The 19,101-nt window shown below is 34.0% G+C and overlaps 1 protein-coding gene across 7 annotated transcripts in view; it reads left to right on the top strand.

The window, feature by feature from the left end:
- CFAP54 (cilia and flagella associated protein 54) overlaps positions 1–19,101 on the top strand; it is a 107,201-nt gene that overhangs the window by 62,076 nt on the left and 26,024 nt on the right. For all 7 annotated transcript variants that reach the window (XR_012580040.1, XM_074539583.1, XM_074539584.1 and 4 more), the window contains 10 exons: positions 1,358–1,424; positions 3,267–3,449; positions 5,916–6,002; positions 6,990–7,112; positions 7,982–8,035; positions 9,395–9,611; positions 9,946–10,040; positions 11,591–11,760; positions 16,904–17,006; positions 18,347–18,485. Coding sequence is in view for 6 of the 7 variants with exons in the window: in XM_074539583.1 (XP_074395684.1) it covers positions 1,358–1,424; positions 3,267–3,449; positions 5,916–6,002; positions 6,990–7,112; positions 7,982–8,035; positions 9,395–9,611; positions 9,946–10,040; positions 11,591–11,760; positions 16,904–17,006; positions 18,347–18,485 (1,238 nt within the window). In the remaining variant the exon portion in view is untranslated. The remainder of the gene's footprint in view (positions 1–1,357; positions 1,425–3,266; positions 3,450–5,915; positions 6,003–6,989; positions 7,113–7,981; positions 8,036–9,394; positions 9,612–9,945; positions 10,041–11,590; positions 11,761–16,903; positions 17,007–18,346; positions 18,486–19,101) is intronic.

The raw sequence follows: 19,101 nt of genomic DNA, 5'->3' as shown, positions 1-19,101 counted from the left end.
TGTTTTTTCCCTTTTCTACAGTGCTTGTCTTTGATCATAAAGGCAGATGTATGTTATATGGAGAGATCATTAAAAGAAAACAAAATGACAAAAAGTCATAAGTACAAGGATTTTCAGTCATATTGATTTTCAATCAAAATATCACATTTTCCAAGTTAGTGCACATATTAAATATTAATGTCAGATTTACTGCCTAAAGTACTAGTTTTCTGGTGAATTAGAAGTAAATGAAATTTTATTTATTGTATAAAAATCTACCATCAATAAATATTTCCATCCAGTACTCCTTCACTGCTGGTAAAACACTGTGAATGTAATTCTGAGCTGTTCTTCAATGTATTGTACAAAATATAAATCTAGAAGTACCCAAGGCAGCATTAAATGACCTTAGAAATGCTATAACCATGAAAGGGCAGAGTTTCATCTTTGAGTAAATTGCCTTACCTGTGAAGCAGGTTGTATTAATAGCACTGTAACATATAAGCCAAGGTAGCTTTGCAAGTAGCAGCATGGGTATTTCAGAATGAAGTGGCATTGCCACACTTAGAATTAGCACTCAAAAGGAAAAGGAGTGAATTTAACTTGATTACAAAGGACATCTCTTTTAATTCAGAGCTGTGGTTCAGTCTTAGGTGAGACCAAATGCCCAGCTGCCTTTACAGGTGTTTGTGGCACCTATTTGCTGCACTGGGTACTATCCCTTTGCTGCTAATATGTCCATTCCAAATCCTGGCAGGATTTGGAGGGAGCTGTCCTCCTGGCTTCTCCCTCAGGTGGTTCTTTTGACTTGGGCTGTTAAACATCTTTCTCTTGAGTTGCTCTTTCTACAACAACTTAGTCATAGGCTATAAAATGGAGATGGAAGGATTCTGCTATTGAAGTAAAGATGTCTAGGATTGTTAAACATAGGACTATCCTGCTACCAGGATGGTTTAAGGCTCTGGTGAGGTATTATGTGGGAATCATTACATTTAGCTAGACGTCTGCCATGGTAAACTCCACATGTTGGTTTTCTTAGGCTTCATTTTTGGAAAGAAATACACTTTAAAGTGTGAGTTGCCTAATCTGCTTTATAGTTTTAGTTTTGTATGAGATGGAGTTTGCACTTAGATTGCCTGTGTTTCTCCTGTAAGTTGGAAGATAGTCTAGACAACTCTCTTTGTCTAGGTATGTCTTTGGTCAAAAGCTTCTTTACATGGTGTGGCTGAGCACCTATTTAAAAACAGGCAGTTGCTTTCAGTAGGAAAAACATCTGAATTGTGTTAGTATTATTATCACATCAGACTAAAAACCCAAGGATTTTAATAATTTATATTGATGGCTACATTATTATTTCTTATTATTTGTTGTGCTTTAGGTATATAACAACATCAAAGATAAGATTAAGAACAAAATACTGCTATTTTTCTGCAATACTTTTTAAGGTAAGAATGCAATTTCAGTTCATATTCATGAAGTTAACAAATTGCTTCTAAAATGACCCTCTGTCATTTAATTATGTTAAAATAATTCTATTCTTGTTTTGGTTGTAAAGGAAAAATGGAGATCGCAGGTAGCTGACAATTTATGCATATTAGATACAATGGTTTTATTCATTGTTTTTTAACATTATTTCTATATTATAGCCTAAAAATTATCACTTCAATAGGAGGCTAGAGTGTCTCAGAGAAAAAATACTGAAAAGGGAAGATGACTAAAACATTTGATAGTCAAATATATTTTTCTTCTCTTGAAGTATTCTGCTCAGGAAGAGCTGGATGGCATCAACAACAGCAGAGTGCTGTCTTTTACATCTGTAGAGTCTTCACATATTGGCTTAAATTTTCAACCAAGAGCACATACTCTTTAGAAAAAAGCAATTTTTGAATATTTTTTAGCACTGAAAAACATTAGTTTGTAATACTAAAATCTGAACTCTATAATAAGTTTGCTCTAAAACCAGAGGATATTAAAAATGATCCTGTTTCACTCACAAAGAATAGAAGATCATTAAAATTAAGTTTGCAGACTTTCAGAAAAAGGACGTACAGAGAAAAAAAACAATGTTTCAGTTTGCTTTTAAATGGAAGTTAAGATGTCAGTTTCAAAAGAGGCACAGGGAAAAGAACTGCAAGTATTCTGCCAGTTATACTCTACCAGGATTGATGATTACTCATCCCAGTGCAGCTTCAGGGAGTTATCTGGTTTGTTCCAAAACCAAGCAATGTCACTGTCTGGTATCTTGTGCAAGATTGTGACTGTGAGACCTGTCCTAGGCCACATTGGAAAACTTATTAGGTTCACCAAAGGGAGAAGAAGTTGAAGAAACAAAGGTAAAGGAGAATTTTTACTTGCTTCTAGCACTGTAATTGCTGAACAATTACAAAGCAGAACAATGGTGGTTCCTCTTTTTGACAGAAATGGTAGCAAGCATTTGTTCCAGTTGTGTAACAGTGGAAATAATTGTGACTTGACTGAAGTGGGTCTGATATTAATTGGGATAGAAGCAGCTTGCAGGGTCATTGTCTTGAAAAATATAATCAATTACTGTCACAGCACTGCAAGAAGTTCAAGCCGTAATTTGTTCCCTGAATTGGAAAGCTTTTATAACCTTGTTTAAATTCCACCTCTGGTGTAGGCTTTAGGCTTGTTAATATCTCTGATCTGAGTGTAAATGCAAATTTCTCTAGGATATAAGTGTTAATTATACCAAGATAAACACAATTGGGAAGGAATATCCAACATCAGGTAGAATGTTAGCATTCTTCCCTTTTTCAGAGAGAACATTTAAATTATTTCCTTGAATTTCATATTAGTTTTTAGTTATATGATTTAGGCTGTGCTGGCTGACCTAGTTAAAGGTGGAGCTAGAGTTAAACAAGCTTTGAACTGTTGTTATAGTGAGCAGCTCTCCCAGAAATTATTGAATTTCATATTAGCTTTAATTTCAATGATTTAAGCTGCACTAACTGATAAGCTGCACTGTCTGACCTAGTTAAAGGTGGAACTAGCTTTATACCGGCCCTAAAGTCAGCAGCTCTCCCATAAACAGTGGGAGGCATACTGTCCTTAGACTATTTCCAGCTAGTTTATTTCTCCATCAACTTCACACATAAAACATTTTCTCTAGGAATGTATTCAATATTGTGGCTGGAAACAGCTGAATAATTAAGGCATTGATGGAGTTGTGTTTATGAAGTCATTTATGAGTTGAAGTTTATGGTGTCTCACTAATACCTGCTCACCTTTTCACAAATAATTCATTAATTCATTGTTATTACTTTCAGACCTTGTTTAGAGCTTCTCTTCCCCATCCAACATCTGACTGTGACTTTGCACAATATGAAACAAATATTCTTATTCCTGGTATTGACCTTTTCTCTGATCGCTACAGAGCTGATATCTCTACTGTAGTTGCAAGTCTGAATTTCATTATGCTTGAACTACATTCTGTGAAGCAAAATTTAATAGTAAGTATTGTTTTTATGGTCTGGAAATGATTTTAAGACACCTAGTCTTACTTTCTTGTGTGGGTGTATTTATGAGATAACCTCATTTGCAAAATACCCCTATGGCTAGGTTCTGTGGCACTTGAACAAGGTATAGCTTGCTGCATACAGATTTTAGAAAACACAGCAAAATTTTTTATTCTGGAAGATGGCAGCACATGGTTTGTTTAGCTTAGGCATTTTAGAGAAAATTTTCTATTGTATGCTACTTAAAATACACTCTACAGAAAAATACTTTAGATGCAGTATGTCCAGAATGCTTTCAGTACTTCAACTTCCAGTAGATAAAAGTCCCTTTTGGTTTCTCCTTTCCATGTTCTCTTATTCCTCTGTATTTTTATTGTTTTCATAACTTCCCTCTTATGCTGGTCATAATCCTATTTCCTCCATTTAATGTCTGACCATTTCCACTTTAATCCAGCTTCCTTCAAAGATGCAGTGTTGTACATTAGAATAAATAGATTGAATTGATTACTACTACTGAAAAAGGTGCAATACTCTCTCTTTTGTAATTTGGTCCTGTATGCGCCAACAGAATTTCCTGTCAGGTGATTATTTTATGCCTCTGTAGATCAAACATGACAGAACACTCTCCATCTGAAAAAGTAGATAGATTTTTTCCAGCTTTGATGAGTTGAATCCACTTATGACAGGGTCTTGCAAGTGGCAGAGCCAGTGTCAGGAAGCGAAAAGATTGCAGGGCTGGCAGCAAGGAGGAACAAAGGTTAGGAGGTAGGGATGGAAGAGGAGTTAGACAGGAGGAGGCAGAAAGGTGTTACACTTTTTTTTTTGTCGGCAAGTCAATTTTTGGATTGATTTCTTTTGAAACTTCAGGCTAACTGCCATTGTTGCTTTTTCCCATTCTGCATTACTGGAGTTCACTTTGTTATTTAGCTTTGTGTAACTGTCCTGGCTGTGGGAGATCCAGTAAAATCCAGGAGCAGACAATTACCTGGAGACAGAAGCTCTTAACTTGACTGCTTGCTTCACATGGCTATGCGCATCTTTGATTCTTTCTGCACTTTTGCCAGCAGAATATAGATCCAGTTCATGGATCATGCTCAAAGCAATTGCAGTTTTAGCTGAATGAGAGCTTCATTTCCCCTGAATGCTTATTGTGTGGGAATGTTTTGGATGGTGGGCGCTAAGTTGATTTGTCACTTAAATCAAAATACATCAAGATTCAAGTTTTATTTTTAATAAAACTTCAAAGACTAATTTTGTTGAACTACTTCAAATATCAATAGGAAACTGTATGGGTACAATTAAAACATTTGCCTCAAGCATTTGTAATCCAAATTCAGAAGTATTAAGCTACATTATGAAAACTTTAAGTGAATTTGACAAAAATCTAGCTATGCTGTTAGCATTTTCTAAGCTTGGGGACATTTTAAAGTGAAGAAAAATGTAAAAGCTGAACAGTAATTAAATTTTGGAAGTTCTTTCATTTCCAATAAACACATACATCTGTTAGGAAAGAATCTGCTTTTTCTGAAATATTGTATACCAATAGATCATAGAATCATAGAATGTTTAGGTTTGGAAGGGACATTTAAAGGTCATATAGTTTCAACCTCCCATGCTGAGGGCAGGGTTGCCTCCCACTAGACCAGGTTGCTCAGCACCTCATCCAGCCTGGCCTTGAACACTTGCATGGTTGGGGCATCCACAAGTTCACAGGCAACCTGCTCCAGTGCCTCACCACCCTTGCAGTAATGAACTTCCTCCTAATATCTTACCTAAATTTCCCTTCTTTTGCTTTGTACCCATTACTTCTTGTCATATTACTATAGTTCCTGATGAAGAGTCCCTCTCCAGCTTCCCTGTAGGCCCCCTTCAGATCCTGGAAGGATATACAGTGTCTCTATACTTTAATAGAGCTCAGTTTTAAAATGTTTTTTGTTAGTTGTCCCTACAAAAAAACTAAATTTAAAATGAATGTAAATAAATTTATCAATAAGTCTCATCACCATCCACTTTATTTTACAGCTGGTATCATTTCACTTAGTTGCATGACTTCATTGTGTTTATTTTAAAAAGATCACAGAATTCTATTCTTCTGTTAATTGCATTGAAAAAATATGACATCAAAATGCAGACAGTTTTAGAAATCCCTTGTATCAACCTATTTCTGGTAGGTTTACTCAGTAGTGATGTGAAATACCCCACCTTGAACAGAGAGAATAATTTGGACAAACTTCACTTCCTACATTGTGAATCACATACAAGGGGTTAGCTTTAGTGACCTGAAGAACTTTTTAACACGTTAATCTTTCAGAAAGCGTAAGAGAAGTATTGATGGCATGTAATGGTCAAAGCAGTAATCTTATATTATCCATATACTTTTGAAATGTAATTGCAATGTGTATTTCCATGGTTGTACCCTGTATGATGTTTATAGCTGCATGATCTACTATTTTGTTACAGATTTTACCTCTGTTCACATTATACCAGTATATTGTATCTGAGCTTTGTAAGGACCCAGCTAAATGTATTGAAGGAAGAATCCTCAAGGTAATCAAATAACTTTCTCTTTCTCAAAACACATTGTATTTCAAGTAAACTTTTCAATTCTTTGTTTAATGTAGTCAATTTAATATTTTTATATTTCTACTATGAAAAGTAATGCTTTAAAATTCAGCTGTTGCTTAGTGTTTCTTAGCAGTTGGTAGGGGTACTGTCTAAATGCAATTATTATTTATATTCTCAATTTTAGTAGCATGTAGAGCTATTTAAAAAGTTTTACTCTTAATTTCCTGCATAGGCTGTTGAGTGCTTCCATAAATTCTTTCTACTCTCTTTTTAATGAAGAGGGGCTTTTCTTTCTTTGGTCCAGACTTGTCACTTGTTATTTTTTATCTTGTTCCACTTTTCTTTGAAATGTTTTCCTAAGTGCAGAACATGAATGACTGGTTTTTTTCCCCAAAGGCTCACTTCTGGATGTGTTCTTACTATCGTGGTAGAACAAGGTTCCATGAAATCTAGGAACAGATTTTTGTCTTTTCACTAATGTTCACCTTTTGTTGTTGTGTAAATAATTTGGGAGTTCTGGGTGTGTTTTTTTAAAAACATCTAACTATCAAGAGTTTTTAAGAGTATTAAGAGTCAAAGTGATATTGGTTTTAGATATTTTCAGAAAATGTTGATATGGGCTAGGTAGAGTAGCTGAGTACTACAAGATTAAGATAAGTAAAAACTATGAAAGAGATTTTTTAAGGGGCTGAGCTTGGACAGGCAGTCAAAACTCTTACCAGATGAAGCAAGTTCTTTCCCTTATTCAAGATGAAGTTTTTAAAGAATTTGCTTTTAAAGGTGAAAGACACATCTTTGAAATTATTCACTATAATATGTAAAAGATTTCTGTCCATTGAAGATCATTCTCCATCAATGTACTATTCTGGTAGCCAAATCTATTTGAAAATTACCTTTAAACAGATTTTATTTTGAGAAAAAAGAATAATGAATAACATTCAAATCAGAGGCTTTGTCATTTTTTCATAGATTAAAGCACTTACAGATATAGGATTTTTTACGGGGGCCTTTCATGAGCTGTCTTTGCTTATTTCGGGAGAGAGAATTCCATGGAAAATACCAGCAGGATACAGATGTACTGAACCAGTGCAGGTAAACACCAGAAAAGTATGACATGGAGCTGTAACAATCCATTTTTCTTCATGAAACTGCACATACTCCGTATCTGCATGTTCCTAAGGAAATCCTAAATTTCTTTCAATAGATGAATCAAATAGTAGGCTTTGAATGACATTAAAATCTCTCACTAAACAGCAGGAGCAAAAATCAATTTTGAAATGTGTGTTTTATACACTGAGTACTGCAGATATTACTGTAGACAAAACAATGTGTGATTTCATATGCAGGCATGGAAAGTGTGGAAAAAGCTGACATGGGCTCTTGTACCCTGGGGAGAGTGAGGGCAGCCTCAGGAGATGCTGGGCCATAATGGCTATTGCTGCCCACAGAGCCTTGAACTCTCATCACCCCAGGTCAATTTGATTTTCCCTTTATCTGGTCACTAATGTGCTACAAGGGTTGGAAGCTGTTAACAATTGACCTGGACTCTTGTCTTGCTGTGAGCATACCTGAGCAGGCAGATCAGGTTGTTGGGTAAGCCTCTTCTATAACTAGTCTTTCCTTGCCAAAATAAGCTAATTATTTAATTCTGGATGAATGTAATCAAGGTCTTCCTTATCTGAGTGGTGCTTTTGGGTAGGTGATGTGACAAAAGACTTCTGGACAGACCACCAGGTGAAATTCAGCATGAACAGTAGGAAATTTTTTTTCACCAAAAGGGTTGTCAAGCATTGGACAAACTTCATGTTTGCTTCCTTTGCCCTGAGTTACAGACAGTGAAGCAGAGCAAATTGAGTTTAATGAGCTGATTTGAAGGGAAATTTCCTTCTTCCCACCTTTATTAACTCATTGGTTTTATACTCATATTGTAGCACATTACTTTTGTTTTTTCCATTTTACAGGCCTCACAGAAATTCGATACCTCAAAATCTCTCATGACTGATACAAATTTGCAGGTAAAAAAAACCTGAAAGAGGTAAATGTTTTATGTTATACAAAAATATTTACTTCTCTGTCTCAAGAGAAAATATCCTTGTTATTATTAAAAAATCCTATAAATAGAAGACATATTCTTCTCAATAGATTACAATTTCCTAAATTTTTAGTTTTATGACTGACCTCTCAAGGGAAGGGCAGCTACCATTTTCACCATTTTTCAGATGGGAGATCTAGTGTGTACAATTCTGTGGCTTTTCTGTGCAAAACACAGTAATGGAAGTATTCAGGCTTTGTTGTGATATGGTCAGGTGCTTATCCTGCTAAACATTGATAGTGTCAGGCTTTTAATGTTATAATTTCTCTCAATCAGAGTTGTCTTCAAAGACTTAACTCAGATGGGGGTTGAAGTCCATTTCTAGGGGAAAAAAATTTAAAATGGTGACTTTATAAACCAGTGTCTAAACAGTCATTTTCTGATTTTATTTAAAATCACCAAGTTATCACTAACTTCTTTTGTGTTTTTCAGTTTTAATAATTTCCTTTTATTAACCTTCTTATGGATCCATTGAGCTGATAGGGGTAAATGTTAGCAGAATGTGAAAAAGTGGTACTATTAAAGCAAATTGGTAAATTACAATCCCTACCTTTTCCCCTCCACTTCTCTCTCTTGTTTACAGTAAGCTTGTATGTCTTCTACAACAGTTGCTATTACAGAATGAAAATGAGAAGTGTATCTTGACAGCTTTTGATCTCACTAGTTTCTGATTTATTTTGAAGTTGTGCATTATCTTTTGATTTGAACACTTCGCAGTATATGTGGTGCTGTTACTGGACTCATGATCTTGCAAATCTGTGTAGACTTTCAACTTCTACGTTTAATAATCTAAAGTGAGACTATTAAATTCATGATAAAACAAGAATGCTAAAATGAATAACAAAAAGAGTCTATGAAACATGAAATATGTTAGAATGGTATGATACAATAATTCTAGAAATATTCTACATTCTAGAAATATGCTAGAATGATATGATACAACAATTTTTTCCTTTTTTAATAGCAGACTTTTCTTTGGGTTGAGATTTTTGAACTACAGATTCACCTACAATGCAGAAAACTAGAACTTGCAGTGATAATAGCTATAACTTCATAGATGCACCTTGTGCTGTAAAACCAATCTCTGAGGCTGTAGCAAGTGCTACTGAGGGGTGAAGTTTGGGAAAAAACTCAACTCATTCATAATAAATGAGAATATTACTAATAATATTCATGTTAATTGTTGATTTGTGTCATTATTAATAGAAACAGAATATGTCTTAAACAAGAAAAATGTAAAATGTGTCATTTCAGATAATCCCGGTTGTTAACCTTCTTGTAGGTACTGGAAGATACATTTAATTGGAGTCTGTCTTTAACAGTGGCGCCACTGTGCAACCCACAAATGATGAACAAATTAACCTTAGCCAAAATGCATCTCATCATTTGTCTTTCTGCCACAATAAATAATATACCTGAAAAAGTTGAAAAAGATTTATATTTTGTTGACAACGACAACTTGCCAGAGCCAAGCAAAACTACAGCATCAAATGTAAAAGGTAATTATAAGAATGGCGGAAAAGTTTATTTATATTGTTTCAAGCTTCTTTTTTTCACTTTTAACTGCATATGAGTTAATATGTCATATTATGAACAATATTAATTTTAAATGTTGCTGATAAAATTCAGTAATTATTGAAATAAGCAGTAAGACTTGTTAAGGTTCTTTTATTATTCTTCTATTACTATTATTATTAATTTGTTCCATTATTACTTATTTTGATGTTGAAAGTCCCAGTTGTAAGTAGAGAGAAAAGGACTATGTTCAAATTACTGAGAATGCTTTGGTTCTGCATCTGTAATCTGAAATTTTATCTGCAATATATTTGGCAGTTGATGCTGATCAGGATCCAAGACAACAGGAACAAAGAGACAGAGTGGTGCGTCTTGTTGGCTGTAAAGATAAATTAAATATGGCCATGCTGAAGGTAATTCTGACTTCTAGGAGAAAAACATTAAGAAAATGCAGATTGATCCAAAAAGCCTTGTTAATGCCTTCACTGTAACAGAAATTATGATGAGAGGATGGTATGAAAAAGGAGACTGTAAATTTCTGTTTCTAATTTGACTGTAGCCTTACTAGCTGTACATGAAGTGTTGACAAATTGGTGTAATCATTTTTCATTTTTGGTGCATCATTTTTCAAATGATGGGAAATATTTCCACAATCAGATCTCAGTATGACTATTTCAGCATAAAGGGTAAAGACAATGGGATTTCAAGATAAAATAATCTCCTTTCAGAGGGTTCCATCTGTAGAACATCAGAGACTCTTTGATGGGGCAATATGCTATACAAATAAAAAACCATTCTCTACCATTCTCATATGTGAAATATTTCAAATTATTCATGTAACTCTTTCTGGTTTGAACTCTTACTTTATTTTGAAGAAAACATACCTTAGCTTGTTAGCTTTTTTGTTTGAAGGGGTTTTTTTTAAGTTGGATTTTGTTTTGTTTAATTGTAAACTTTATGCTTGCCAGTTTCACATCACAAAGAGGCCAAAATAAAGGGCTGACATATTCTTCATTCAGAGGGGCCTTTCACTTTGGAAGTATCTACTTTTGGCCATTTTTACAAACAAACAAATACCAAAAGTACCTCTGGAGAAGGGAGGATGATTTTGTATGGCAGTTGGTATAGGTCAAATGCTAGAAACTTGAAAGTTTTATTATAATTTGAAAATGGCAACTTGAAAATAACTAAAATAGAAATGTTCATTTGAATTGAATAATTCTCAATTAAGAGGCATATTATATTTCTTACTCTTATTTTTTCTTTAACTATTCTATTATTTTGGAGAAGTTTTTGTGGTTTGCTTTTTTTTTTGTGATTTTTTTTAAGTCAAGCTCTGAATTTTGATCAAAGTAATGTATTGGATGATACAAACCTTTAAATTAGTTTTGAATTCTGCTGAAAGCTCCACAACTAAGGCTTAATTTAAAATTAACTTCTTTTTAGATGTGTTTTTCATAGCTTCCTACAGATTTTTTGATCAGAAAGACTGTTAATTATAGTTAAACTTTCAGGATACATACTGCACACAAAAATGTCAAAATATAGCTACTAAAGAATGTAATACTTCTTTTGACATCTTTAATGTTGTTTTAAATATTGTATTTATTATTTAAATTACTAAGCATAGTGAGAAGTATAGTATAAAATCATTAAGTATAGCTATTAGATAAAAAATGGGAAATTTAGTGAATAGCATTGCTAAGCCTTAAAATATGGAGTTAAGCATGCATGGCTATAGTACAGGCACAGTTAAGATGTTGCTGATTTAAACACAGTGATTCTGAAAACCTGACAAAAGCAGAATTACCCACCCCACCCCCATTTATAGAAAAGGCATATTGCAATTAAGTTGATTTATTTTAGGATGCAGGGATAGCAGGGTACACAGAAAAAAATATTTCTAAAGAAATTTTTAGTTTCTTTACTTTTTGAAATCATAAAATGCTGTGTTCTTCTCTAGGGGATTTTATTGACAGAAGCTGAAGGAACTCTAGGCCGTCTTGTACAGAACATACAGGAAAAATATGATGGGGACATATCTCGGTATTCTGTGGAAGATTTAGAGGCTCTCATTGAGGCCAGACTTGAGCTTGCTTCTATTTCTCATCAAAGGCATCAAGCACCTCTCAGGTACATAATACTATGAACAACCGTATCTTGCACAGCCTTCACCACCAGTGATTAAAAACATAATTTCTTTATTACTACATCAATTGTAAATCCTAGTAGTCATCTGTAACAACTTCATTAGTACATTTACAAATGTCAGATACACCGACATTTAGTTTTTTATTACTGCTTTATTTTCTTTTTAAGAGATGATCAGTTACAAGGCCGGAGATTCAGTCGGCACAGAGAATCAGTTACAATTTCTCTGTGAGGTGTTTGTGTGATAAATTGTTGTATAAAAACAAAGAAAAAGTTGTAATCTTCATGGTTTTGGTTAAAATCTGGATATGTTAGATCATGTGAATTCTTATGATTTTAAATTGTACAGCAGAGCACTAATTGAAGTACTGAATTCTACTTTGTTCCAGAATGCCCTGTGTTTCTGTCCTAACGGAAAATTTCTTGATGTACTTACTGGTTTCAAATTAAAACATCAAAATTTTACTTTTTAAATTACAATGATTAAAAAGCATTGAAGTAAACATTAACAGAGTAGATTTCAGCAGCATTATGTTGTTAGTCACAGAGTCTAAAATACTGTTGTATTATCTCTATGGCTGAATTATCTCTATGTATCTGTATATATCTGCCTGACTGCCTGATATTTTCTCCAAATTAAAATCCCCAAATTTTTAGATTTTTTTTTTTTTTGAGATTCTGATTTCTTTTGGAGAATTTAATGAAGTTACAGCTTTAATGTTCTTGGAATATACTGGACACACAGTATGAAATAGATTAACTCTTTTACATACAGTATGAAAGACATAAACTCTTTGTAGAGTTAAATTCCAAACATTGTTTTGGCCTTTTACCTAGGAGGATTCATCTGTTTAGGATACCTGTAATTTTACATTAATTTGTGTAAGAAGGATGTTAGTTTAACAATGCATGATAATTTTATCAGTGTGAAATGCTTTTTATCTAATATTTTATTAGAGGGAAAAATCTTTGAGTGCACTAATTGCTAACTACAGGTGGAGCATACTCAGGTGTAGCATGTGCCGGACTAGATTGAGGTTTGGTACAATGTAATCAGTATTTGTAACATTTGTTAGGTCTAATCTTAGTAAACACCAGAATTGCTACAATAAATCTTATAGCACAGTAAGCATGAAAAAAAAAAAAACCAAACAAAACAAAAAACCATAACCTTTTCTTTACTGTTGAAATAGTGGTGAAGATTGAAGTGAAGATTGAAGTGGTAGGTGGCTCATCAGGCCAATAGATAAATCAGTCTCAATGGGATTTTTTACCCAATTAAAAAAATTGTTTATTCTGTGACAAAACAAGCCACCTTCCTTCTTTCAGCTGAACACTCTCAAAATCAATGCCTTTTAAATAGTGCACTTGCTTTTGCATTGTTATGGTACAGCAGTAAAAATAATTAACAAGGACAGGAGCTCCACAGTGCTGTATAGCCCGCTGTACTGAAAACAGTAACAGTCTGCAGTGTGGTCTTTTCCCTGGGTTTTGTGTATGTTATTTTAAAAGAAAGCAGTTTCCAAAAATTCAGATATTAGGACTATAATAATTTAGCAATAATGTCATTAGGGAAGATGCAAAGGAAGAACTTGTAGGTTATTTGTGGACATTTCTCAACATGAAATATTAATCCATTTCAGTGGTTTTTGAATGAGATTAATTTACTATAAGTTGTCAAGGAGAAATCCACCAGTCACGGACAGTCATCTCATCATACTTTTGAGTGTCCTGAATTTTATAAAGTCTCTATACTGGTAATCAAGGAACATCTGAAGTATCATGTGTGTAATCTTAGCTTGATACCAGATTTGGTAAAACCTGCATTGGTAGAGTCCTCTCTCAGACATTCTCACCCAGCTGAACTGGTTCCAGTATATGCAAGACATTTCAATGCAGGACCCTTCATTTTGGCATGCAGTTTATATCCTAGAGACTCATTTCTGTGTTGGTTTATAACTTGTCTCAGATTGAAGAAACATTTTTAGAATATCAAAGATTTCAATGGATGTCTAGCATTGTAGAGATCACTTCTTGTGACTCTCAAATTTTTGATGGGTTTTTCTTTAGTGGGTCTTATATATTGATAGTGGTCAGTATCAGGGCAAAAAACCCATGAAAAAATAAAGTTAGAGTTTGGTGTTTTTTAACCTATTTTGCAGTTTTATTGCGCTGCCATGGAAGCTGTGATATGTCTGCCTCAGATACAAATGAAACATTTCTTCAGACAGCTGAATGTTTCCTGCCTGCCAGCCTAGAAATCAAACTTAGCATGATATTACAGAAATTCATCTTTTTTTTCTCCTTTGGCAAAATGACCTAGTGGTGAAATTGTTCTAGTCAGCTGTACTTTCCTATTTTGATCATCTTGTCACTTTCTGATTCAGCTGATAAAAGGATGTGTATTTTGTCAAGGGAAATATATAGATACATCACTCTTGTTGACAGCAGAAGAGGGTCACAAAAATTTCATCAAGGGAAGCTTCTGCATTGCAAGCTTCTGTCTTGCAAAAAAATGTATGCTTCAGAATAACTTTATGCATAGGACTAATCCCACTGATCTCAAGGAGACTACTTACATGGTGTCTGTCCTATAAATGTGAACTTTTTAATTACCCAAATGTGTACTTCTCTGCTTAAGTGAATTAATTGTGACTTAAGGCATATATCAGTCTTTGGGCTTGTGGTCTATATTCTACTAAGAAAATTTATGTGTAAACATGTAGGTAAAACTAGCCTCATTTTCAATATTGCTAAATGTTGACAAGAACAGTTAAGGCAGTGGTGCTGAGGAATTTAGGTTAGTATTTGTTAATGGCCTATATACTCCTAGCTGCTGTACCTTCTCCAGGGTATTTAAGCTGTGAACCATAGCATCTCAAGCCATGTTTTAAGAAAAGTCAGATTTTACTGTAATTTTAACTTTGATGCCTTGGTTTCAGGGGAGAACTCTTAAAAAAAGAAACTGGGGCACGTCATTGTGTTATCCATTTTTCTGTTTACTTTTATAAGCAAATTCTGTTTCACCTTTTCCGTTGTTAGAAAGAAACGCATCATCAAATTCAACATTGATTTATTCTGTTTTCGTTTTGTGGAATAAAACTAAGGTAAAGGGATGATGAAGGAGATTCATGAGGATTGAATTCTGAAATGTAAAAACCAAGATATTAATGGTTTTGGTTCTCATTCTTACTTTGAGGTCTATTTGTGCTGAATTGGTGTAATTCATCCAGGTTTTGTATCACAAAAACAGCAAGGAGGACGGAATCAGAAATGACAGGAAGACTTTAACTGCTCTCTTATCTTAACAGGAGGTTATCCATCCTGTGGTTATACGTATGTTGACAGATTAATATGTGTAATTTAGAAGTATAGCTCTTGTTCAGAATTCTTGGTGCAAGATCTTTGCCTTTGCAACCATTAGTCTAGAACATCTCAAAAGCCGTAAATTCACACAGACCTTGAATCTCTCTTGCATTAAAAGATCTTTGCATTGTTCTGGCAGTGTAAAAAGATGTTAATAATTCTTTTCTATTTCTTATATGCTTCATAACAGCCAGTCTTTATGTAAGGAGAGGCTATGTACAAAAAGCCATCATAGATAGGAACTTTGGTTATGCATTTTTAACAATTAACCTGCTGAAAAAAATCTTTTAAGTAGTGAGCTAGGCATACTCTCTGGTGGCTTAGAATTATTAGAAAAATGTTTCTGTGGGCAGAACACGTGGAGATTTATAAAAAGATTCCAAACAAACAACCCCCAAAACCAAACTCAAAAATGTTTTAGAGAAGATGTAGAAAAGTAAAGATTTACAGACATAGAGGAAAATGGGGAGAAACCAATACAAAGACACGTTGATTTTGGCAATTCTCAGAATATTTTGAGTAGTGTGTTCTCTGGACAACAATTTCTAGTATGAAAAAGGTCTTCTGTCTGTGATGGCTTTGCAGATGTCTTCATATAATGAAATAATTGTATTCACAAAGTCTGCTGCTGTAGATATACATTTTTGTACATGTAATGAAAGTGGAACATTATCTGTGGGTGTCTGAGTGCTTATAATGACAGAAAAAAAAAAAAAAAGAAAAAGAAAAAAGAAAACCAGTAGCTCATATTTTAAGAAACCGGACAACATTTTGTGATCTAAGCCCATCATTTTTTGACACATAGGGTTAAATAAATGCTGCACCAGTCCTAATGGTGTCTGTATCTTCCAAAGGTGCTGTTCAGAGTGAACTCCAGAAAAGAATTTAGGATATGGGGCAAGGAGTACAGTAGATGCAGTGTCATGTGATTTCTTACTGATGAGGTTTTGCCTCATGACCTTGGTGGTGTTTGCTAAGATCCTTGAATATTTGACCATGTGGATTTAACAGGAGGATTAATGCATAGCCAGGAAAAGTTTTAAGGAGAAAGGTATTAAGCTTGGTTGTGGATGATATAGAACTCTCCTAATATATCTTGTGATTTTCCGTATTTCTACATCTTCTAATTTCTAAGAACTTATTCCTGAAGATAGATATGCCATGGTTGGTCTTGATCTACTGATTTGACTAGATCTAAAAGTTGGACTTGACAATCTTAGAGGTCTTTGCCAGCCAAAATGATTTAATGATTCTGTGTGTAACTGGAAATTATAATGGAGTTCTGTTTTGATTACTCCAACAGAATATGATATATTTGAGCTTATATGTTATTGAAAAAATAATGGAATCATTGAGCTCATCAAGTCCAGCCATCAACCCAGCATCACCACTGTGACCCCTAAAACACTAAATTGTGTATCACTCAGATCCAGAAGTCTCTTAAACTCCTCCAGGCATGGTGACTCCACCATGTACCTGGGCAACCTATTCCAATGCTGACCACCCTAACAGTGAAATATTTTCAGGTTATGTCTACTATTGGCAAGACTTGTTCTCTTACTGCTCTTTTGTCACTTTCATAATGCAGTGCCTCCAAATTCAGAAAATAGTCTGAATGTAATCATGTTTTACTGAAGCAAAAATTGGTAGCAGGTCATTTACAGCTCTGGCATAGTAAAATATGAAGTATTTATTTTAATAAAATCATAAAGTGGCAAATATAATTAGTATTTTAAAATAATATTGCTCTATACCACAGTGTTGCTTTGGCTTTTTCTGCAATTCGACTTCTCCAAGATGCCAGAGTTTTTTGCGTGGATGTGGCACATTTTCAAGAGGAAAAGGATGAAAGGGAGCATTTGGTATGTGTGGATATTTGTTTTACACTTATCTTTAATTGTATATTGATCTTTTTTGTGTTAAGTGTTGAGCGATTTTCAAAGTATTAGAACATAGCAGTCACCTGGAGAAAAAATGATCTTTGACATGCTTTGGATACCTTCTCGCTTAAGGTGTGCTCAATGTGTCTGTAAACATCATTATAATTTATATGAGGTTAGGAATTACAGTTTTTATTTCTATTCCTCTCAAATGGCAGCACTGAAAATCTTTTGTTTAAAACCCCTCAACCAAAAAGAAAGTGAAAAAAATAGCTATCAGTTGAAAATCTTGTATTATTCAGTATAGGTGCTTAAGATTTTCTCATTGAAAACTGAATTATCTTTGAAAGAGACAGATGGACCATTTCACATCATTGCTGTGGAGCAGTCTTGCACATGGAGCAAGATTTCAGCTGACTTGTGTTGTCCAACACAGGGATTCTGACCTTTGCTTTGGAAAGCCTGTTGGTCTCCCATCACACAGTCACTCTTGAGTGCACAGTGAGTCAAGTTGACTCACATGGACAAGCAACACTGTGTTGCATATCAGGGGCTTCTGTCTCCCTGCACTTGCTCCTCTCTTTTCTTGGGATGGTCCTGTAGCCAGTAACTGAGCTATAGATACTTCTTTCCTCATTCGCATCAATGCAAATCAGTCACGACGATTTTTTGTATAAGTAAAATGCAGGTGGTGCATTGTCCAGTGGTTGCTTGCTGAAAAAAATAGTAGAACATGGAGTGTAGAATTTTAGCAATAGAAAGAGTTTTTAGAATATATGAAGATAGAACAAGGAGTTGAGCTGAGCATTCTCACAAACACTTGTAGTACTAAATTGCACTAATATTTTTGTACATTACACTAATGTTTCTAAACACTAGAAACACAAAAAACTAGAAATCAAAAACCAAAAATGTCTTTCTAGTCGTTATTGTGATACCAGAAACTGATACTGATCCTCCTCTAAAATTAGACTTTTATGTGCCTCAGAAATTTGTGTAATGCTCCTGTTTGAGTGGAAAAAAATCCAAACTCTTAGACTTATTCTTCATAAAAAATATAGTATATAGATATATTTATGGAGTCTGACATAAAAACTGTTTTACTATTCAGTGCTAAAAATTATTTTATATATATTAAAATTTAAATAATAAATGGCCTCCTGTTATCAAAAATATTTATCTAGCCTTCAAATAAATTTCTGTTTAGAATGTTGCTATTATTTGTAAGATATTTGTAATAATTTAAAAAGGCCTGTTGCCTTGTTTGTAGTAAAGTATGTTACTCAGAAAGTAACATTTTTCTTGCTTTTGGGACTTAATAGGAGTCCACCACAGAAGGTGTTTCACTCCCTCCCCGTGTAACAGCACAAGGACACGTGAACGTACATTTGTGGCTGAGGTGTCGGGCAATGTTAGTGACTGCACTCATGGCACAGATACATGGTATTGGTGATAAGAAAGGTAGTACACTTTATTACTTTAGATTTTGGGATTATAATGGGCAAATGAGCCTATGCAGTCACAATTCTTATTCATAGTTAAAAAATACTAATATTAAGTCTGGGGCTGTATTATCACTGAACAATTATTTGTGTTAAATTCATCCAATCAAAAAAGGAAAATATACTTATGAGCACATTCTCTTCTAAAATATGAAAACAGAAAGTATTATATTAATTTTCATTTAATAGTCACTATCTTTTGATAACTGTACCTAAAAGTTTCAAATATTGTAGTGCAATTAAGAAAGTCTGTTTGTTTCAAAAATTGCTGTTGCTGAGTACTTCTGGTTTCAAAAGTCTCAAACTATTTTTTGCTTTCTATATCTCCAATAAAAGAAATATCCCTACATAGCTCCTAAAAATGTTCCAAGTTATTTTTTTAAGGCCTTAAGAGAGATATTGCAAAATACATTTTTTGAAGTTTGCTTATGAATAAAAAGTTTTTCATTCCTTGGTTCTATGAACAACTCTGATGCTCACTTAAGTACTAAAATCAGTTTAAGTATCTTTCTCTGCAGGCTTTACTATTTTGCAATTTTAACTAAAATCAGATTTTTGGATAAGTAGAACAAATC

Source organism: Zonotrichia albicollis, chromosome 4 (genome assembly GCF_047830755.1).
Source record: "Zonotrichia albicollis isolate bZonAlb1 chromosome 4, bZonAlb1.hap1, whole genome shotgun sequence".
NCBI classification, from domain to species: domain Eukaryota; kingdom Metazoa; phylum Chordata; class Aves; order Passeriformes; family Passerellidae; genus Zonotrichia; species Zonotrichia albicollis.
The sequence above is the reverse complement of the archived record's forward strand: the minus strand, read 5'-3'. Positions and strand labels throughout refer to the sequence as shown.